The following is a 23,917-nucleotide window of genomic DNA, read 5'->3' as shown; positions in this document are numbered from 1 at the left end:
CAAGCCTCAATCTTCAAATCCATAGGTGGATCTGTGACCTGACCCTGGTGCACACCAGGACCTCAGACCAGCCTCTGCTGATAATTCTTTCCTTTCCTCTCAGGTAACTGCTCTGCAAATGGAGTCACTCACAGCAAAGTCTCAGATGATGGACAAGAAAGCTCAGGGACTGAGACTGACAGAGATAAATTAGGATCCTGTCTTTCCACAGAGGCAACCCCACATCCGAAGACCACCAGGTAGTTTGGAGTCCATCCCCTGAGCCACTTTGGGAGCCATGTGGCTACAGCTAAAGACGGCAGGTTCACATGATGGAAGGATCCTAGGTCAATGAGTCACAACTGGAAGAGAGTCTCCTCCATCCAGAAATGCTGGATTGAACTATGACATGCTGGTTCCACTGGAAATCCATGAAATATGAAGACGTGTCAGGTCTGATTGATTTCTCCCAAGTTCCTACAGTTGAAATCCAAGACAGTGAGGTCATATTTTTGTTGAGGTCTTTCTTTCCTCAAAGTCTGCTCACCTGTTGTGATAGAAGACAAATGAGGGACTTTTCTTCAAGGGGAGGGAGAGTTATGTGACCTTTGTAAATAGGATAAGTCTTCCAGCCTGTAGAAGGAAATTTTATTTATTTATTATTATTATTGTTATTTTTTTGTGAGGAAGATCAGCCCTGAGCTAACATCCATGCCAATCCTCCTCTTTTTGCTCAGGAAGACCGGCCCTAAGCTAATGCCTATTGCCAATCCTCCTCCTTTTTTTCCCCCCTTTTCTCTCCAAAGCCCCAATGGATAGTTGTATGTCATAGTTGCACATCCCTCTAGTTGCTGTATGTGGGACGCGGCCTCAGCATGGCCGACAGGCAGTGCATCAGTGCGCGCCGGATCCGAACCTGGGCCGCCAGTAGTGGAGTGTGCGCACTTAACCGCTAAGCCACGGGCCCGGCCCCTAGAAGGAAAATTTAAATCTGGGGAAGAGCAAGCCTCATGCGGAGACATGAACACATGTCCTCTACTGAGCATTCCACTCAAACATTTGTGTGAAGAAGAGGTCGGGGTGTGGCACTGCTTGGATCTCTTAGGTTTCCTGTGGGGCCCTGTGTGGCCCAGAGTGGATGCTGCTTCTGGCTGATTGATTCTGGCTATCACAAGCCTTTCCATTCTCCACAATGTACTGTACAATAATAACCCTTAGTACTGTGCAGAGACCAAAGCAAAATTAGAGAGCACTAATTTAGAAAACGTGGCTCCTCTCTCCAGTCTCACTGAAGGTCTGTCCTGGTGACAGGTATTTGTAGGATTTGAGATAGCACACTCTCAGGGGTCCAGGCAGGTCAGCGTAGTCCACAAGATACTGGCCAGAGGCAATGGGCCTGCTGACAGCTATCGAACTGTCTCTCCAGCCACTTCTAGAGCAGCTGTGTGGTGCTCTGATGGTGGCTTCTGAATTGTGGACAAAAAAATTTCAAGTCTGATTGAGTTTTCCTTGGAAATGTTTGTATGTGAAAATTTGATTGTTTTTTACAGTAAAAAGCTGACATACTTTGAGGGCAAAAGAGCTAGCTGAAAGATTTTCTGCCCAAGTTGAAGGATATGGTAAAGTCAGTGAGAAGATTAGACCCATTACAGAGGCATTTGAAGCTCTTGAGTCACCTGCAGTGGAGGACTGTCCTCTGATGTTACAAACTCTGCATTTGGCAGCACTTGATAAAGATCTGAACAGATCCACCTTTTCACTGGGGGGTGCAGTAGACCTTGAAAGAGAACAGGAGGGCGAGTCATCTAAAATTTTATTTAATGGAGTAATGATGGCTCATGCTCAAGGACAGATACAGTCACTCGAAGATGCATCAAAATTCCGTTAATCACAAGTGACCGGGGCCAAAAATATCTTAACGGTATCTCAGGAACACGTAGAACAACATAAGAGGGGAATAACTAATGGTTTTGATGAAAATATTCAGCTTCAGGGAAGCCTTGAGCTGCTTGCCCAAGAAGAAGCGTAATGGCAGGAAAGATTGTGGGAGCTAAAGGAACAGAAAAAAGTGCTTGAAACCTTTAACACACAAGGGAACAGACTGTAAATGATAAAGAGAGTGGATTAAAATCCATGACTGAAACTATGCTAAACATCCTAAGTGTGCCTGATCTCTTTAGAGAAGGTTCCACACATGAAGGCAACAAGAAATTAGACTAAAATAGTGAATAAGAAAATGAAGACCAAAAATATCAATCAGAAGTCAATGTGAAGAACCTCGTCCATACTGCTATGTCAAATATTTCCTTAAAAACACTTGAAAGAGAAAGACAAGAAGTATCTAAAAAGTTACGTGAAGAAAATCAAATGCAGGGGGCCGGCCCCGTGGCCTAGCGGTTAAGTGCGCGCGCTCTGCTGCTGGTGGCCCGGGTTCGGATCCCGGGCGCGCACGGACGCGCCGCTTCTCCAGCCATGCTGAGGCCGCGTCCCACATACAGCAACTAGAAGGATGTGCAGCTGTGACATACAACTATCTACTGGGGCTTTGGGGGGAAAAAATAAAAATAAATAAAATCTTTAAAAAAAAAAAAAAGAAAATCAAATGCAGGAAAAGCACATACAGCGCTCAGCTCTGCTTCACCTGGACGTTTCCTTCCTTGTCCTCTTCATGCCCGTCTTTTGTTTGGTTCTCCATTTTGTTGAGTGTGGTGTGTTTACCACAGCATATAGAAAAAGGACCAGCTATCTTCTGCTGGAATCACCTGGTTCTGGCTCCCGGAAGTCTGAAATCAAGGTGTCGTTGGCAGGGAAGGCTCTAGGGGAGAATCCTTCCTTGTCTCTTCCTGGTTCTCATGGCTTCTGTTGCTAGCAGCTGCATTAACTTTGATCTCTGCCTCTTTCTTCACACAGTCCTCTCTGTGTCTCAAATCTTTTTATGTTAAAAGTTTGATGCCACTGTGTTTTAGATCAGAAATAAATTAGAAATTTAGCATCTTTTTTCCAAATAGCTACCCTGCTATCTCAACATAGTTTTTGAGATAACTTATGTTTTCCAATTATTTGAAATGTCTCATTTCTGACTTCCTAAATCCCCATATGTATTTAGGGTTATTTCCACTGTGTTTTAAAAATGATCGTTGCTTCATAATACATTTTAGAAACTCATAGGGCTAGTCACTCTCTATTCTAAGAATTTCCCTCATAATTTTGGTATATTTAACCATCTAGATGTGTCTAATATAATTTTGTCAAGTTTTCCCCGCAACCCCACAAAAGCTTTTATGATGATTTGCTGGATTAGCAAAAATCTAATAGATTAATTTAGGGGAGTTTACTTTTTAAAATGTTCTTTCATGTCCATAAGAAAACATACTTTTTATTTAAACCCTCCTTCCTATTCATTAGTTTTCTTCTCACATTTGCTGCCCATCTTTTATTAGGCTAGACATTTAAACTTGTTAATTATAAATATACAATATTTTGACATGAATATTTGTTTCCTTCATTCTACATTTTCCCATTACTTTCTTTCCTCTAATTATGCTCTGAGTATAATACCTGAGGAAAGGGTTATAACAGGAAGATAAATAGAATTTTTTTCTGAATATTTTATTTTGTAAATTTAAACCCTACAGGAGAAAATTTAGACAGTTAATAAAATCTTTCTTTGGAAGAAAGATGACAAGAGTAGGGTGACCACCTCCTTTTGTCACCCATCCAAACACAAAATCGCATGCACACAGAGAAACAACCGGGCTCCTCTAGAATTGAAGAAGGAAGAAGCAGCAGAGGAAGGAGCAGGGTGTTTCAGTGTGTAACTGAAGAGAGAGCGGCTGTGAGGCAGGAGTTATGGACTGAATGTGTGTGTCCCCACAAAATTCAGGTTGAAGCCCTAAACCCCAATTTAATGTTATTTAGAGGTGGGACCTTTGGGAGGTAGTTAGATTTAGATGAGGTCATGAGGTTGGGGCGCCCATGATGGAATTAGTGTCCTTATAAGAGGAAGAGACTAGAGCGCTCTCTCTCTCTTTCTCTCTCTCTCTCTCTCTCTCTCTCTCTCTCTCTCTCTCTCTCATTCTCCTATGCGAGGATACAGGGAGAAGGCAGCCATCTGTAAGCCGGGAAGAGAGTTCTCACCAGGAACCAAAGCTGCTGGCACCTTGATCTTGGACTTACCAGCTTCCAGAACTGTGAGAAGTAAATGCCTGTTATGTAAGACACCCGGTCTATGGTATTTTGTTATGGCAGCCTGAGTTCACTAAGACAAGGCGGTCATATCAAATTCAAGGCAGACATATCAAGATTAGTCTTGAAGAAATTACCTATGCCCAAAATATGGCTGTGAAGCAGCAGCAAACCGAGGACCTAAGGATCCATGATGACCAAGGCAATGTCTGTCACCTGGATAAGCAGAAAAGCAGAGACCCGCACTCTAACCAATTAGACCTCAATATGTTGATATGACTCAGGCAAGTGAGTACCCATAAAAAACAAGAGCCCTCTGGTCTTACAAAAAAGCCCTTCCTCAAATACCACATATACACATACATACACATACATGCATATACACACTCCCAAAAACAGTTCTTATGTCTATGACGTTTCCTAATTTAACCCCATCCCCAGTCATCCTGTGTACTCATTAGAAATTCAGGAATGGCACCACAATACTCACTTTGTAATTTTAAATGACACATAATAAGCTGACACTTCACTTGCTGCTGTCCAGTTTACTGAAATCTGTGTGCTACCTAAAAGGTATGTATTTTCTCCCAGAATTTTTTCCTTTATTTGCTGCACCTTTCATTCCACTTAATTTGAGATGCATTCATCATAGCTTGAGATTTAGGATTTTTATTATTGCCTGGTTTGAATTTTTTCTTGGCTTTTATGAAATTTTTAATGTTACATATAATACGCATACATAAAAGTAAATAAAAATTATAAAGTAACTGTGTAAGTGCAATGTGTTACAGCATCCTGGGCAAGAGAAAGAATATTAGTGGTATCCTCATACCCTTGCCTGGCTGGGAAGATTAATAAGATGAGGTTTTTATTTATGAGTATGAATCACAAATATGGCTGCTGGTATATTCTTTCACCTTTAAAAGTAACATAATTTATATATGAGAAAATTCACCCTTTTAGTGTATATTTTTGGGAGTTTTTATAAAATGTATGTGGTGTGTTCTCATCTCTATAGGCAAGATGTAGAACAAATATCTATCTCACCCTAAAAAAGTACCTCTGGGTCTCTTTGAATTCGACCACTTTCCCACACCCAGACCTTGGACAGGACTTACCTGTTTTGACCATATAGTATTGACGTTGAAAGAATGTCATATGTGTGGAATCATACAGTAAGTAACCTTTTGAGTCTGAATTCTTTCACTAGCATAATGCAACTGAGATTAATCCTTATAAAAATGCTGTATTTGCTTTACAGCTATAATGTTGCCTACCCAAGCAATGTTTCTTTCCAAACACAGCCTACCAGTCTTGCTTGCTTCCAGGAAATTGATCTTTTTCTTTTTTGGTTCGGGGGACAATACGGAATAACTAAAATACAGCTTGGTAATTATCATTCAAGTTCTGTGACTCAAGGTCCACTGGAACAACAACAACAGAAGAGGTTGGATAGCAATGAATGTGACACTGTGGAGAGGACATGCTAGTATGCTTGTCTTTGCGTTAAATGTATAACTCTTTCGTCACTGGGTTTATTTCATCCGAATTATGAAGAGGCAGAAACAATGGTGGAGTGGAAGGGAGCTCAAGCAGAAGAAACAGCATGAGCAAAGGCATGACAATATGAGAACAGGCAGTACATTTAGAAATCATAGAGCATTACAGCATATAGTTACAGAAAAGGTGTGCATGAACCTCAATTTTGTAATCTTTCAAATGAGAGAATTAAGATGGGTTATTTATAAGACTACTCTTTGCTCTTATATTTTGTACTTTAGGTCTAATATTACTGAGTTTGTGTCATGCTCAGAAAGTGTAGTCTGGAATAGTTTACCCTGGAACCTGAAAACAAGTGCAGACAGATTCTTGAAAATGTGTTTAGTTACTGAACATTCTCTTGGCCTGTTAGGCAGTTAGAATCAATTTACAAATATCATATATATCAACTTAGATTTTTGGTTTTCTTTTTAAATATTGAAAGGAAGGAAATTTAACATAAAGAAGATAGCAATTGAATTTTTTAGTAAGTAGTTTGGCACCCACGTGTGTCGGAAGCCAGGTCTCGCAGCTGTTGTCACAGAAGCCAGCCCTGGGCTTTCTTCCCAATTCTCTCACAAACCTGCTGAACACCTTTGTCCACTTAGGCCCCTGACCTAATTTTCAACATCAGTAAAGTTCATAGTTTTACCAAATTCAATTTAATTAGGCAAATGGATTTTGAGGGCTGCTGATGATCCAGGCACCAAGCCAACCCTGGGGATAACATATTGACTCAGAAACAATCTTTAGTATCAAACACCTCAGAGTTTGGTAAGGTACACAATCTGGGAAATCGAACTTCTAACACAATGGGTGGAGATAAGAGCTGAGAGAATATTAAGTATGGGGCAATATGAAATTCTTTCTTGATGGGTCAAGAAAACTCTGTAGACAAAGTGATGCCAGCTAGGACTTAGATGTAGGTAGGAGACAGCCAGGTAAAAGGTGAGGAGCAGAGAGACTTCAAGCCAGAGATCCAACATATGTGAAGAAATGAGAGAAATTATTCAGTTCAGGTAATTTCAAGCTGTTTAGAGTGACTACAGAGCTGTATGCTGATAGAGTAAGAAGGACAAATAGGCTGGAGAGAAGCCAACTCTGAAGAGTCCTATAGGTTATTTTATGGACTTTGGACCTTATCCAAAGTACAGCGGAGACCCGTAGAAAGAGTTTAAAGAGGTATGAGGGCAGGAATGAGGAGGAGAAGATGAGTTAGTGTACTCATCAACCTAGTGAGAGGTGCTGGTGATCTGTGCTAGTGTATTGCCAGTAGGGAAGGTGAAAAATGAATGGAATTGAATGATATTAAAGAAAAAGGCGAGTTTTTAAAACTGAATGACTATGAGGGTGAAATAGAGTCGAAGATGTCTTCCAGGCTTCTGGTTTAGGGAAAATAAAGGAATTATTCTTGAGATAAGAAATCACGAAGTGAAGTCTTGAAGCATGTGTGTGAATGGTGTACAGGTCCTGGTTGAACATGCTGATTTGTTAGGGTCCACGGGGGCAGCTATTCAATGAGCATTTGGATTTGTGGGTCTTGATTCAGGGGAGTGATTAGCACTGAGAGAGCTTTGGCAAATGTCAGCATATAGACCGTGATTGATCACTTGGGTTTAGATAACCTGTCATAGAGGCAGAAGAAGAGAGATCCTACTGTTGTGACATTAACTTCTACTTCCTCCTCCTGTCTTTGCCCATTGAGACCAAAGGTGGCAGGAGAGTGTTCTGGGAAGCTCGTTCACCCTCGCCGGCAAATCAGCCCCCAAGATTAGAGGGCTAAGAACACTTCTGCAGAGGTAACCGGACCTCACCCCTTCCAAAAGAACCATGCTGGGCTTCCCTTAATGGAGGCCCATTGTACCCATTTCTAGAATTAACAGGTCTTCCTTAAACACTTATTAGAACCACTAGCCACAATGTAACAAGAGGAAGCGGACAGAGCAGATGTCCGAGGTGGTAGTCACTACCAGGAAGGTCTGGGAGTGCAGCGGTCTTCTGGGGGTGGAGAGGTGGTGATGCAGAGCGCGTTTTTTAGACGGGCCTGCTGGGATTAGGAGGGATGAATCTGGAAGGGGCTGAGTGAAGGCTCCTGTCGTCATCTAAGCAAAGGGCTGGCGTCGCCCCAGAGCTCCAGCAAATGCCAAAGAACAGAGAAATTCCGGAGACAGCCGGGCTGAGGAGCTGTGGTAGCCCCATCCTCTCAGCACCCTTCTTCTACCACATATTGGGCCCCCACCCGCAGCAGCAGCGGTGACTGGAGGATCCTGGACACTGGCACTGATGCTCCTGGCCCCAGGGGAAGCTGGAGGAGGTAGAGGGCTGGCGAGTGGGTGGCAGGGACGCTGCCAGTTCACAGGGGGGAACATTTGACTTCTCAAATGACTAGTGAGTGTCCCTGTGCCTCTTCTGGCTACATCTGATGCTTGGATTGGACCCCCGGCAGTTCTGCTCTGCTTCTATCTTTGCAACAATCACTTTGCAGTCCCATGCTCTTCAGTTTTGCTTTGCATGCAAGTGATTGTTACCTCCTCTTCTGCTTTAAATCACGTGGTTCTGTTTGTTTCTTTTCTTTTTTTGCCTGTTGATATCGGTAGTGTGTTATTACAGAGCCTACTTACTGATTCAAGTCTGAAAGGAAATGGAAGGAACTTATGAAATAATTTTTTAGAAAAGGAAATTTGTCAAATTCATACAGTGTGGTATTGTGGGGAACAACATCCTAGAATCCCAGTAAACTGGTTAAAGCACTCCGGAGGCTGGAGTGGTCTTTGTAAACAGAAATGTTTTACCCAGTTTGTTGATTTTCTCTCCTATACCTCTTTTCTGCCTCATCTTAACAGAAATGTAGTTTACCAATTAACATATTCTGGACCAAAGTAATTATCTACAAGTTATAATTGATGGATCCCAGGAAAGAGGGCTTCAAGGCAAAATCTTTTCCTCTATCATAGTCTCAAGTTGCATCATAGGCTTTGGCAATTAAAAGTTTGTGTTTCAAAAGACAGATGAGGGAATAAGAAAAAAATATTGCCACACATGTGGGAGATTGAAGGTTAATACTCACAGTATACCAAGAGTTCTCAAAAACTGATAAGAGCCCAATATAAAGAAGGAAAAATCTATAAAGAAAAAAAAATGCAGATGAGGAAATCCAAGTGGTCAATAAATATGAAAAAATGCTCATCCTCACCAGTCATTGGAGTAGAGGCTCAGGAGTTAGCCCAGATCATGGCCAAATGTGTATGTTACAGGTGAGTTAAGTCTTGGTCATGTTGAGTGTACTTATTGATTATATGAACTTGAAGCTCTGGAAAAAGGTCAGGACTGGAAATACACATTTATGAGGCAGTGGGTAAGAATAATAGAGTGAGTAGGTAGAACATAGAAGAATAACAAGAAGACAAAGTTTGAGAACAATTGGCCAAGGAGAGGAGTTAAGAGCACGTTGTTTACTAGTCAGAAGAGGAAGGAAACTTGCAAGAGATAGTTAAGGAAACACTAAGGAAACTGAATTGTGCTTCTTCTTATATCTGTGTCACAGAACCCTTAAAGAAAGTTCTGTTAAAAACATATAGTTCATGTTTTACAGCAACTAAGCAAATGCTGAGTCAAGAAGGCAACGTAAAGATGGCAGAAAAGCTTTGTGGCACTTTTTGTTGTCCTTGTCCCATCACCCACCTGGCTCAGTGGCACTCGTGAAGATAGCAGCCTGCATGCCTAGTATGGGAGCTTAGCTTCTGGTTCTGTAGACAGCAGAGAATATTTTATTTTTAAAGCCTTTTGTTTATCTGTTTTGACTTGTCTTGAGGCTATATGAAAGACTGACAAGGTCGGTGTTGCCTATGTTTCACATAACTCAGAACTCTCTTAAAAAGGGTACATTATTAAAAAAAATCAATTAAACACACAAAAAGATGAAAATGGAGGAACACTTATTGAGGAAATTATGTATTGTATATTATATAATACAATACAATAGTTATAATGGTAATTTTATATGACATATAGAAAACAAATAGCAAAATTTCAGAAGTAAATCCTTCCTTATCTGTGATTACTTTGAATGTAAAAGGATTAAATTCTCCAGTCAAAAGCAGATATTGGCAGAACAGATTTAAAAAAAACTGACATATGGGACGGCCCAGTGCCTTAGCAGTTAAGTGCGGGCGCTCTGCTACTGGCGGCCCGGGTTCGGATCCCAGGCGCGCACTGATGCACCGCATCTCCGGCCATGCTGAGGCCGCGTCCCACATACAGCAACTAGAAGGATGTGCAACTATGACATACAACTATCTACTGGGGCTTTGGGGAAAGAAAAAGGAGGAGGATTGGCAATAGATGTTAGCTCAGAGCCGGTCTTCCTCAGCAAAAAGAGGAGGATTAGCACGGATGTTAGCTCAGGGCTGATCTTCCTCACACACACACACAAAAAAAACAGACATAAATGTATGCTCTCTACAAAAGGCACATTTTAGATCCAAATAGGTTGAAAATGAGAGGATGGAAAAAGACGATCCATGCAAACATAACCAAAAGAGATCTAGAGTAGGTATGCTAGTATCAGACAAAACGCACTTTAAAACAAAAAACGTTATGAGACAAACAAGGATATTATGTATTGATAAAAAGGTCAACCCATCAACAAGAAATTTGACATTGTAGTGTGTCAGAATAGACAAAGCAGTGGTGATAGTTACTGAAGATAAGGGATGAAAAGATGATGAGTTTAGCAATGTGAGAAATGTTATTCAAAATCTATAAAAATACCCAGGGTTATTTCAGAACGAGGACAGAGATAACTTTAGCACCCAGATGCTCAAGTCCTTAAAAAATCTAAGTAGACAGAAGGTCAGTGATAAGTAGGGACCAAGAAGTATATCTAGATCATCAAAGTTGGAGAATCATCGTCTTTTCAAGGAGCAATGGGATCAAAGAGACATTGAGGATTCAAGAGAATGCCAACAGTGATTATTCGTGTGGACTAACGACCAAACTTAGAACTGAAACAGGGAGTGCTTTCCTTAGGAGATAAAAAGGTGGATGGAGGATTTGGTCAAGATTTTGAAATTATGTGGGCTCAATTATGATATGAAATTCCAGAGAACACACACACACAATTGCTGGGAACTAGGAGGACTGATGAGAAGGAGGAATAAAAAATCAATTGAGATGAGTGTGGGAGTGATGGAAGGGTTGTGGGATAATACTTTGCTCGTGGAATTAGCTGGCTTCTTACCTTTGTGTTGGATACTGTCAAGTGGCATTCATCTTCCATTCCCACCACTCTCTCATCTGCTTTCCTTTACCACAGCAGCTGAAAAAAAACAAATTTACTTCCAAGCCCCACTCTAGGTAGCTTTCTAGACGCAGATTTAGTTCCCACCGTTAGCCCCATGGGATTTGGAAGGCATGTGTGAAGCAGGGTCCAGCTTGCTGCATCTTTTATGTCTTCAGGCAGACAAGAATGTGAAGAAAGAGATTTTCTGTAGCAGTGCTTCATTCTGGTTCCTCATCTGCAGTTTCACAAGTTTCTAGGGGCATCGTAGTCAGGGTAGTGGCCAGACTGTCCCATTTCTCCTTTCCCAACATTGTGGCTGTTTAGAGCAGTGTCGGTGGCTGCAGAGGCATTGATGGCTTCCTCATGTGCACCTACTGAGCCCTGCTTTGTATCTAAGGTAATGGGTCCTTGAAGTCAGTATTTCCAAAGGCAGCCTCTTGATGACCCACATTTCTGACAACGGCAGAGGTAGAAGGTGCCCTATCAGGTCAGATCTTTGTGCTGTGAGATTCCTGGGACCCAGACTAGAGTCTTTATCTCAACCCTTGCAATGATTTCATGAGCATCCAATTCCTCCATTAAATCCCTTTCTACTTGCAACATCACAATGTCGTTTGTTTCCTGCACTGCAACTTGACTGACACAGCTTTCTCACTAATTTTAAGTGGCCTATATATTATTTATATCTGTTTCAGCTGCAGTACTCAACAAATCAAGCCCCACATAAATATTCATTTAAATGAAAAATACATAAATATTGCTATTTCAATTTCTTAGGAATTTTTAGTGCGATTAGGAGATTACAAAACACAGCTGTGCTGCTAATTTGATACTTACTCTATTCTATTGTTTTCAGAGATTATCATTATGACTAGGTCATGCTGATTTATTAAACAAGCCGATCACTGTTTAAATAATCAGGTTTAAAGAGGTCCATAAAAAAAGATTGTCCTGCCAAGGACTCCCAGGAATCTTCTTGTTTTATATCCTGCTTGTAATGGTGAGCTATATACTTGATTTTAAGAAATGAAACCTGAACATAGTGATTTGTTTTTTTGAAACCTTTCTTCATTTCATTTAGTTAATGTCCTCTATCATCTACAAAATCTTTTTATTACAGTGCTTTATCAGCATATATCTCTTTCATTACTGCTTGCAGTTGAAAGTGCCTCTCAATGGAAACAACTTGTGGCTCTAAGAAATAACAGACAGGAAATTCAGTTCCCTGAAGCAAGACTGGGGATTTTCTCTGGTAGTTAAAGGGGAATAAAGAGGTCTTTTCAAAGGCTTCATTTTATTGGAAGTCTCTCATTAAAACCATTTTTCAATATGACATAATTTACAAGAAGCCACAGGTTTCCTCAACATGACAATTTTTTCAGTCTCCTTTTGCAGTAGATTATATTTATCTGTTTGCTTATTTTGAGGTGTAGTTCCTTTCTCATCCACAGTAAGTGTCACAACATTAAGGGTGCAACTGAGATACATAGTGTTTCACTGTCACCTGGCAGATAGGCTCCCCTATATGACTCTGGTTGCACATAAATTGTCAGTGTTATATATGTGGAGAGCTACATTCTCATCTCATCTTTCTTTGGAAACTTCCATAGGGATTCACATTGTTATTTTTTCTTGATTGAAAATTAATGCAACTAAACAATTCTGATTTGTGGATTAATATATGGAGATATTTATTCTATAGTCGCAGAAAGACAAAAAATACATATATGTGCATAATCACACTTACCCAATGAAGCTGATTAGACCTGTATTTTCTCACTACCACATATCAAAATTTTCACTACAATCTGAAATTTAATAATAGCTCCATTTATCAAGTGATTACTGTATGTTAGGAATGGGGCTAAGTGCTTTCCATTCACTATCCCATTTAACCCTCACTCCAACCCTATGAGGTAAGCATTTATCCCCCTATGTTACAAACAAGGTAGCTGAGACATAATAGGGTCCAAAGCTGGGATTTCTAGAACAGGTTTGCTCAGCCACAAAGTCTGCACTCTTAACTGCTACGTGATCAGCCCAGATCTCTTCTCAAATCAAAGACAATATGTTAGTAAAAAATGCATTTGGACACTGAAGTCAAAGAACATATGCCAGCCTTACCCAAGTCACAATTTCTGATCCTCCATTCTCTTACCCATAAAATGAGGACCTTGATACAGAGCAGAGGTTGCTGATTGGCAGCTATCCCCTAGAGCTGTGTATTTGGTTTGACAAGCATTGTTTCTTTTTCGTTTGTTTTGAACTAGTTACCAACTTTTAAAATTGTGGTATTTCATAAATATAAAAAAATAATAATAATTAAAAATGAATGAAAGAAGAAAAAATGTTTGGCTTTTACTGAAAAAAGAGACCATCTGGCAAAATAGGCCCAAATTCTGTTAGCACAACAATTGGTTGGTGGTAGCAGCTGCTCCCTCTATATGGTCAATGCATTCTTCACGTCCTAGTCCTCGCCTCTCCAGTTGTCTTGCACCAAGCCATTGCCACATATTTACATCTCTTTCCTTGCCTCTGTGAACATCTGAGTCTGCACCCTGCCCTCGAGCTATGTTTCCCAAACCATCCTCTGCAGAGCTGGTGGGCAGGGCTCCAGCACTTCCAATCCATCTTCAATCAAAGCCCTTGAGACATATTATTTTTTGAATAAATTGTCTTAAAATAAGCTTGAAAGCCATTGCTTAAAAACTAGGTGACTTCTCCAGCTCTAAAATAGGTAATTTTTATTCACATATAAATAGAATATCTTTTTTATTTTTATTATTTTGCAGGTAGGAAAATACAGAAATTCTAAAGTAGGTTTAAAATGTTTCAAAAAACAAAAAATAAGATCATACATTTAAAAATTAAGGAATGAAGACATTCACTGTGTGCAAGACAAGTAGATAATAATACATATAATCTTTTAATTGTCTGTGAGGGATCCACAAACTATGGCCCATAGGTCAGGTCAAATCCCACTGCAGGCTGCTTTGGGGGATAAAGTTTTACTGTAACACAGCCACACTCAATCATTTACATATTGTCTATGACTGTTGTCACTCGACCATGACAGTAAAGTAGTCTCAACAGAGACCATATTGTCTGAAAATATTTACTATCTGTCATTTTACAGAAAAAATTTGCCAAACCTAGAGCAAAGGTTGAGCAGCGACTGTAGAGCAGAATGGTCCTGGCTCCATTGGGACTAAGTTAGTATATAGATTTGCTAGAATTAAGTGATGGCTGAGACAGTGTCCCTCTCCACTTAGAATTCATATTCTAATTGGTACATTTACTCCATCACAAACAACTGAATAGGATATTTCAATAACTGTGTTTGTAAATAATACAGAAATATACAGAAAGTAGCTCTGTCAATTATTTAGTATTTGACAGACACTATGCTAAATATTACATATAAATAAGTATATATATTTATACATATTTAATTTTTAATATATTGTTTAATATTCTATTTATATTATATTTAATATATTTAGCTTTTATACCATCACAATGATAAGCACTAATATATTATTTCCATTTTCCAGAGAGTTTAAGTAGCATGCTTAATGTCACATTTAAAGCCCGACATCAGTGTAACAAGGTAGTCACGGGGGCATATGGTGGGAGGGGGACTCTTACCCAGCCTTCAAGTTCAGGAAAGCTTGTTAGAGGTGTTGCATTAGCTAAATTATAAAGGTTGTATAGGAGAAAAATAGGAGAGAGAGTGAGGATTTGTGAAGGCCATGGGCAATCTCTACAGTTCCTGATAATTTCTTGTAATTTTATCTTCTTCAGGCTGCAGTGACTAGATATGCTAAGGTAACGAGGTTGCATTGATTGGCTACAGGAGAAATAATAATACTAACAATAACAAAAGCCTCAGCCATTTGTTGAACTTGTTCTACACACCATGTATGCTAAGACTTCACATATATTGTTTGGTTTAATCCATAAGGTAACTTTATTAGGCAAATACTATTATTAACTTCATTTTACAGATAAAGAAACAAAGGCAAACTTAAGTATCTTACCCAGAGTTACCTCGATGGGAATTGGCAAAGTCAGTTTTCCAAAGAAGGCGTTCCAGAACTCATAGTCTTAATCACCGCACTGAACTGCTTTACCTTGTTCAGCCTCCTCAGTATAAAGTGATAGTTCTTGCAGCAATAGAGTTCTGGCAGCTGACTTTCCACGTTGAGAATTCAAATTTTCTAAAGGTAAGGACAAGATATGTTCAGAGCGTCAGCATCTGCCTTGGCATCTTCCCCTGGGCAGAATTGTGATGCCAGGCCCTTCCTGTGCATCAAGCAGGGATCCCTGGTCCAATCAGCTGCAACCAAGAGTCAACAGATTCAGAACATTAGGAAGTCACAGGCGGAAATGTGGCTGTCAGAGATTCTTGGACACCTTTCTGTGTAGGTAGTCATTGGGTAATGAGCCACACTTTACAAATCAAGAAATAAATTTTAGGGCCGGCCCCATGGCTTAGCGGTTAAGTGCGCGCTCCCTGATGTTGGCGGCCCAGGTTCAGATCTCGGGCGTGCACCGACACACCGCTTCTCCGGCCATGCTGAGGCCGCGTCCCACATACAGCAACTAGAAGGATGTACAGCTATGACATACAACTATCTACTGGGGCTTTGGGGGGAAAATAAATAAATAAATCTTTTAAAAAAATAAAATAAGATAAATTTTATGATCTGTTAAATAACTTGCCCAATGTCATACAGCTTTTAAAATATCACATCCCAGATTTGAAGCAAAGTTGGTCTAATCCAATGTTTGGTTTTTTTTCCCATATCATGATAATTCACATATATGCACAAAATTTAATTCCTGATACCCGAAATATCAGAAAATCCAGGAATTTAATTAAGTACACTAAAGCCTTTTTTTTTTTTTTAACATTCTAAGCAGTATTTGAAGTCTGAAAGGGTTGCTAATATACAGATCATTCATGAAGAAAAGCTGCTGAAAATTTCAGAAATGTTGGCAATATTTTCAGCTGCAATATTCATAAGAGTTTGAAAACCTTTTAGAGATTGACTTCAAAACTTGTCATCCCAATTTTATAAAAAGAAAATTTTTAAGAGATTTTACTTTACTTCATTTAATGTCAAATGGAATGCACTGACATTTTTGAGGTAATCAGTTTTTTTAAAATTATGGCTTAAAGTATTATAATAATTTTGCCAATAAAGTTTCAAAATTAAATTGTGGAAAAAACAAGAGATTGAAAATTTTTTGATGAAATAATTTCTGAGGGGTTTTTATTTTGGAGAAAAATAAATGCAGGCTGAGAACACACATATGATATACAAATTTACTTTCCCTCTTAAAACAAGTTTGTTTGGAAAACAATATAGAAATTTCTTTAAAAATGAAACATAGACTTATCATATGACCCAGCAACTCCATTCCTAGACCTCTATCCAAAATAATGAACATGTGCACACAAAGACTTATACTCAAATGTCCATGGCAGCATTATTCACAATGACCAAAAAGAGGAAACAACCCAAAATGTCCATCAACTGATGAATAGGTAAACAAAATACAGTATATCCATACAATGGAATATTATTTGCCAATCAAAAGGAATAAAGTACCGATAAAGCTACAACATGGAGAGCCAGCCCTGATGGCCTCGTGGTTCAAGTTCGGCACGCTCCACTTCAGTGGCCTGTGTTCAGTTCCCGGGTGCAGAACCACACTGCTTGTCTTTTAGTGGCCATGCTGTGGCACAGGTCACATAAAAAAAAAGAGGAAGATTGGCAACAGATGTTAGCTCAGGGTGAATCTTCCTCAGCAAAAAAAAAAAAAGCTACAACATAATCTCAAAAAGTGAAAGAAGACAGTCATAAAAGAACACGTATGATTCCATTTATATGGAATGTCCAAAAAAGGCAAATATGTAGAGACAGAAAGGAGATTAGCTGTTGCTTAAGATTGGAGGTTGGAATGGAGATCAACTATAAATTTGCATGAAGTTTATCTTTAGAGTCATGGAAATGTTCTAAAATTAGATTGTGGTAATGTTTGTACAGCTCTGTAAATATACTAACATTCATTGAACTATACACTAAAAACAGGTGAGTTTTATGTTATGTAAATTACATCTCAATAAAGCTATTTTTTTTTTTTTTTGGTGAGGAAGATTGTCCCTGAGCTACATCTGTTGCTAATCTTCCTCTATTTTTTACGTGGGATGCCACCACAGCATGGCTTGATGAGTGGTGTGTGGGTCCACACCCAGGATCCAAACTTGAGATCCCTGGGCAGCCAAGGCAGAGCGCAAGAACTTAACCACTATGCCACCTGGCTGGCCCCAACAATAAAGCTATTTTAAAAAGTGAGTTTGCGTCTTGTAAAATTCTGGTTTATTTCAAATTGGATTTGGGTGGGTGTTTGGGACAGTTGGATAAAACCTAGATTTACTGACATCTATTTTAGATTATTTTATAAATCTAACTATCCATTTCCTGAATAATGAACTTACTGCTCCAATATTATCAAACTTTCCTTCTATAGTTTTAAAATTTAACTAATTTATATATTATAAGTTATAATTGTGAAGCTCAAAATGCTTCATGATTTGAAAGGGATGGTATAAATCATATAAACAAAAGCAGAAATGTCACATAGCTTTACCACCTGCTACAACATTTTATTTAAGGCTTCTAGAAGAATCTAAATAACATTCAAATATAATCAGGTTGCTTACTAGCCAGACATTTCAATTATAAAGATATTTTATAATATATACTTCAGATGCAAATAGCATTGCTTATGTATATGGATGGCTGTTGATGAAAGGAAAAATATATACCTTCTCCAATTCCATTCAAAGGAAATTCAGTATTCAAATCTCACTTTTAAATCTCATTGTGAAAAATATTAAGTCGAAACAAGTTAATTTCTTTACTAAAATAACTATTTTCAAAAGTTGCTTTTATTGCATAAAAATGACAGAAACAAAATCTTTGGAAAGTAATTTCTCAGTCTTCTATAAAATATTCTGATCTACAATATAGGAGAACTGCTTAGCTGGTAAAGCATATGTCAGCATGTTGCAGTCTCGGTGGTTTTGTATGACTGATTGATATATAATCAATTTGTTAACCTCTATGATTATGAATTTGTGTCCAAAAGGAGGCTCAATCAGGGGTTAAACTATTTCTACTCCACTGAACATTTCCAAGAAATCTCCTTGGAGCCAATGATGTTGAGATCTCTCTAAAAGAGCTTGCTTTCTGGCTGATGGGTAAAGGAGTCAATCTTTTTTTTTTTTTCCCCTATTGTGTCAAAATATACATAACAAATTTACCATTTTAACCATTTTTAAGTGCACAATTCAGTAACAATAAGCCTATCCACATTGTTGTGCAACCATCACCACCATCCATCTCCACAACTGTTTCATCTTCCCAAACTGAAACTCTGTACCCCTTAAACAATAACTCCCCATTGTCCCCTCTCTCCAGCTCCTGGCAACCACCGTTCTACTTCCTGTTTCTATGAACTTGACTACTCTAGGTACCTCATGTAAGTGGAATCAAACTGTGTTTGTCCTATTGTGACTGGCTTCTTTCACTTAGCATAATGTCTTCAAGGTTCATCCATGTTTGTAGCTTGTATCAGAACTTCCTTCCTTTATAAAGCTGAGTAATCTTCCACTGTATGTATATACCACATTTTGCTTTACCATTCACTCATCAATTGACACTTGGATTTCTTCCACATTTTAGCTATTGTATATGATGCTGCTATGAACATGAGTGTAGAAAGACTCATTCGTTTGTTTGTTTTTTTGTGCGGAAGATCAGCCCTGAGCTAACACCCATGCTAATCCTCCTCTTTTTGCTGAGGAAGACCCGCTCTGAGCTAACATCTATTGCCAATCCTCCTCCCTTTTTTTCCACCAAAGCTCCAGTAGATAGTTGTATGTCATAGCTGCACATCCTTCTAGTTGCTGTATGTGGGACACCACTTCAGCGTGGCCGGAGAAGCAGTACGTCGTTGTGTGCCAGGGATCCGAACCCGGGCCGCCAGCAGCGGAGCACATGCACTTAACCGCTAAGCCACAGGGCCGGCCCAAAGACTCATTCTTGTAACCAGCGTTCATGCAAGGCATGCAGCTACCCTCTCCCAGCTGATCCACATTATTTTCTAGAGGCATGCCACAAAAAGCATTATAAAATTCACAGTAAATGGATGTTCTCAATGAATTTTCTTTAATATATCAAGTCTCTAGTTGACTCCTCATTAAGAAAAAGAAATTTACTGTTGTTGGGAGCAAAATGTCTGTTTCATTTAGTGTTCTCTGTCTGGGAGCAATGAACATCGACTCAGAGCCAGAGCCAAGACGTTAATTTGTGAAGCTCAAGTATTGATTTGGTGACTCCATTCTCTTCCTCTGATGCTATTCCTATCAACCCCCACAAGAAAAGATGTATCAGGGAGAGCCAGGCTTTCATTTAGTAAAAGATACATGGGCCAAGGAATTCATATGTTGTATAAATGTGTGTTTTTCAGTAAGGTTACTCCAAATTATACGGTGCACTATAATAGAATAAGGCTGGGAAATGATGCACCTTTGTATAATAAGATATAAGAAAAAGTATAATTATGTGGTTTTGCGCCTTTGTTTTATTAACAGTGTACTATTATATACATTCATGTTAGCTACTCCATGCCAGACAATATCTAAGTGCTTTCTCTCCACACCCCTCCTCTGCACTCACCCCCACACATACACACACTTTTGTTTCTTTTTTTTTAAGTATTATTTTATTTTTATTATTATTGTATTTATTTATTTTTCCCCCAAAGCCCCAGTAGATAGTTTTATATCATAGTTGCACATCCTTCTAGTTGCTGTATGTGGGACGCGGCCTCAGCATGGCCCGAGAAGCGGTGCGGCGGTGCGCGCCCGGGATCCCAACCCGGCTGCCAGCAGCAGAGCGCGCGCCCTTAACGGCTAAGCCACGGGGCCGGCCCCACACAATTTTGTTTCTTAAACTCTATGGGGTAGGTATTATTACCATCATTCCCAATGTACAGAAAAATGAGGTTAAGAGGGGTTAAGTGTGCCATCCAAGGTTACACAGCCAGTAAATAGGTAGCAGATTTAGAATTAGAACCCAGCGTTTGTGCACTTGATCACTATTCTTTCTGTCCCCTGAACTTGGGGTTTTCGCCCATACAAGTTCATTGTCATTTTGCAAATGAACTTGACAAGAGCTGACTTCTTTCCTTTTCCAAGGAAATCACCATTTGAAATTTTCTCCTGATAGGCTTTCTTTTCATTCAAGTTATATTGTACTTATTAGCTCTTGGATCAATTTCATCTTCCCTCAGACATTCTGTATTATTTCTCTCCTGGTGATATTTACTGCATTTTACAAGTGCCATTGATATTATATAACTAAGGTATCATGCATCCATTGTTTTGTCTCCTTTTCAAAAATATAAAAAAATTTAAAAAATGTGAATCTTATACCAATTTTTTATAATTTTATTTATTTATTTATTTTTCCCCCAAAGCCCCAGTAGATTTTACAAAAATCCTGTTATGGCTTAATCCTGATTATAACAGTTACTTTATTCCTGATGATTTCACAAATAGACTGAGAAAGTTGATGTTTATTTTTCTGTTCCAATTTTACTAGGGCTTTATAAACTACAACAAAAGGCATACACTAAAAAATCTCTGGATTTTCATCCTGCTCACATTTAATTGTTCTTCCAGAATTACGCTTTAAGATGAAAATCGTTTGCCTACCCCCACCAAAAATTTATCTTTCATTTTGTCCTAGAAAATTGGGTGCCTTCTCTGCATGTAAAAGGGGGCTAAACAAAAGTCTTGTGCACTGCAAAGAAAACTTTTTCCAAGATAAGTTAATACTTATACTTTTGGAAACAGGTTTTAAACTTTTAAGTGGTAATTTCTCTTTCAAATAAAAAAAATACAAACTAGTTTTAAAAGAACTTCTCTTGCATTTGGGCACCTCCTGTCTTTATCGCCATGCCTTGTCCAAGCCTCAATCCTCCAAAACTATAGGTGGAAATGTGGCCTAAACCCTGGTGCCCAGCAGGACCCCAGGACTACCTTCTGTTGACCAATGTCTTCTTCCAGACATTTAAGGAGAAAATAATACCAATTTTACACAACTCTTCCAGAAAAATGAAGAGGAAGAACTGACTCTAAACTTCACTGAGGTCGGTATTATTCTGAAACTAAAACTAGCCAGAGACGTTACAAGAAAAGAAAACTATAGAACAGTATTCCTCATGAATATAAATGCAAATAACATGATCATCTATTTAGAAAATCCAATGGAATCTACAAAACAGCTACTGGAGCTGTTGAGTTTAGCATACTGAAAGAAAAAATATCAACATATAAAAATCATTTGTGTGTCTTTATACCAGCAATGAACAATCAGAAATTTCATCTAAAAATTATAGTACCACATATATGAAATACTTAGGAATAAATATGGAAAAAGATGCACAAGACCTATAAAGTGGAAACTATAAAATTCTGCTGAGAGAAATTATAGAAGACCTAAAATAATGGAGAGGTAAGCCATATTCATGGATCAAAAGATTCAATTATTTTTTTTTTGTGAGGAGGACCAGCCCTGAGCTAACATCTGCCAATGCTCCTCTTTTTTGCTGAGGAAGACTGGCCCTGGGCTAACATCTGTGCCCATCTTCCTCTACTTTATATGGGACGCCGCCACAGCATGGCTTGCCAAGCAGTGCATTGGTGTGCACCCAGGACCGAACCTGCAAACCCTGGGCTGCTGCAGCAGAGCGCGCGCACTTAACCGCCACCTGGCTGGCCCCAAAAGATTCAATTTTAAGGTGTCAGTTCTCCTCAAAATGATTTACAGTTCTAAAACAGTCCTAATCAATATCCCAGCATGCTTTTTTGTGGAAATCGACGAATTCATTCTAAAATTTGTATGGAAATACAAAGTACCTGCAATATCCAAAACTACTTTGACAAGGAAAAAAGTTGGACAAATTACACTACCTGCCTTTCAGACTTATTCTAAAGTGACCGTAATCTACAGAGTGTTATATTAGCATCAAGATAGGCAGATAGATCAATGGAAAAGAATAGAGAGTCCGGAAATAAACCAACACACATGTAGTTAACTGATTTCAACACAGGAACATAGTCAACTCCATAGAAGCAGTGTAGTGTTTTCAGCAATTTGGATATCTATGTACAAAAACAAAAAAGTGAACAGTGATCAAAATTCAAAAGAAAAAATAACTCACAATGGATTGTTAGTTTGGGTGGCAATAACAGAAAACAAGTAGAAATAATGTAAAAAAAAAAAAAAAAAAAAAGATCAACTCTAAGGATTTTAGAATATGTCATTGAATCTGAGGAAGAGTTAAATAGGGAAGGCCTCAGAGGATGTGGGCAATAAAGCAGCTCCCATGATCTTGGCCACAGGAGTTTGTAGTCATCCCTGTAAACCTCCATCATTAACTTGACTCAGCTGTCAACTCCTCATCTCTCAGTTTAAATTCTAAATTCTTCCAGGAAGCAATCTGATGAGCCTATCTTTGTTTAGGTAGTTACCCTTGCTCCAATGAACCGAGTTTGGCATTGGGTTTTAAGTATTAGCATGACAGTGCTCGACTCATTTCTGTAATCCTGTACATGATATGGAGGAGGCAATTCCCAAGGAAGGGGTACCAAACTAACTGTTATATAAATTTCTGGAGATTATAGTGTTTCATTACTTAATAATGCAGACTACAATTTATAAAATAAGATATGAAAGCTATAATTGTTTCAAAATAGGGTCTCAAATTATCTGCATTTGACCTCTCCTTAAAAGGGAAAAAATTTATTGTGAATAAAATGAGAAAAAGTAAGTCTTAGTCTGTATTAAAACATGCTTCTCCAAAGAATTGTCATCTCAGAGACTATATACATATATATATATCTTTATGCTCGGTTGAATAAATATACAAACCTTAACCTTTTGCAGCTATTTCTGATGCAAAATTACACCCACGTGGTCCTGACGAAATTGAAATTGGAGGTGACTGTGTTCGTAAGTATCACATTTTATTTTTTAATAATGTATTTATAAACTAATAATTACAACAGGCTTTTGTATTCTGTGACTTACCTTAGATGTTAAATTACGTTAATATTTGGCAATGTTCCAGTCTAGGGGATATCAAAAATAAAAATCACTTTATCGTGCCTTTAAGAAATAGTCTTGGAGTGGCAATGGTACAGAAAGTTGAGCATGTTCATATCCTACATACGTATATATACTGGTAGAAACTTTTTGTGAGAAAATTTGGCAATATATCTCAACAATCCTAAAAATTCGCATGTATTTGTTCCTAGCAATTCCACTTCCAAAAACCTAGCTGGAGAAATATTTTTAAGCGTGCAAGCACAATATTTATAACAGCATTTTTCTAATAATATGAAAACAATAAATTGCAAATATCCAATAACTGCTGATTGATTCAATTTTTAATGTATACATATAATAAAATATTTGTAAACAATATTAAAATGCAGAAATACATTCTTTGACATTAGTAAATATTCACAGTATATTGTAGCTAAGAAATCAGATTATGCAGCACAATCTCTTTTTGTTTTCCAGGAATGATTGCATTTGTACCAAGTAAATCTTGAAAGACAAGCACCAAAAATGTTAATGATGGTCACAATTTTTATCTTTCTTTGAATCTGTATTTTTCATTTTCTAACTTAGTAAAATTTTTAAAAGTTGTGTCAAATATTAATAAACCCCCCACTATAATACCTCTTAAAACAAATCACTCTAAATAGATTGTCTAACAAAATTTACAATGTCTACCTAAACAATGGACAGAAATTAAAATTATTTATTGAAACATTAACCTTTT

At 38.4% G+C, this 23,917-nt stretch overlaps 1 protein-coding gene across 1 annotated transcript in view; it reads left to right on the top strand.

Annotated features, from left to right (window-relative positions):
• Positions 1-4,314: 4,314 nt before the first annotated feature.
• The window catches only part of VWDE (von Willebrand factor D and EGF domains), a 64,716-nt gene continuing 45,113 nt past the window's right edge, over positions 4,315-23,917 (top strand). Inside the window, 2 exon segments of the mRNA XM_058570589.1 lie at positions 4,315-4,366; positions 23,014-23,079. Of these exon segments, the coding sequence (XP_058426572.1) occupies positions 4,315-4,366; positions 23,014-23,079 (118 nt within the window).

Source organism: Diceros bicornis, chromosome 3 (genome assembly GCF_020826845.1).
Source record: "Diceros bicornis minor isolate mBicDic1 chromosome 3, mDicBic1.mat.cur, whole genome shotgun sequence".
In the NCBI taxonomy this organism is placed as follows: domain Eukaryota; kingdom Metazoa; phylum Chordata; class Mammalia; order Perissodactyla; family Rhinocerotidae; genus Diceros; species Diceros bicornis.
Note: the sequence above shows the minus strand (reverse complement) of the source record. Positions and strands in the feature narration are given on the sequence as shown.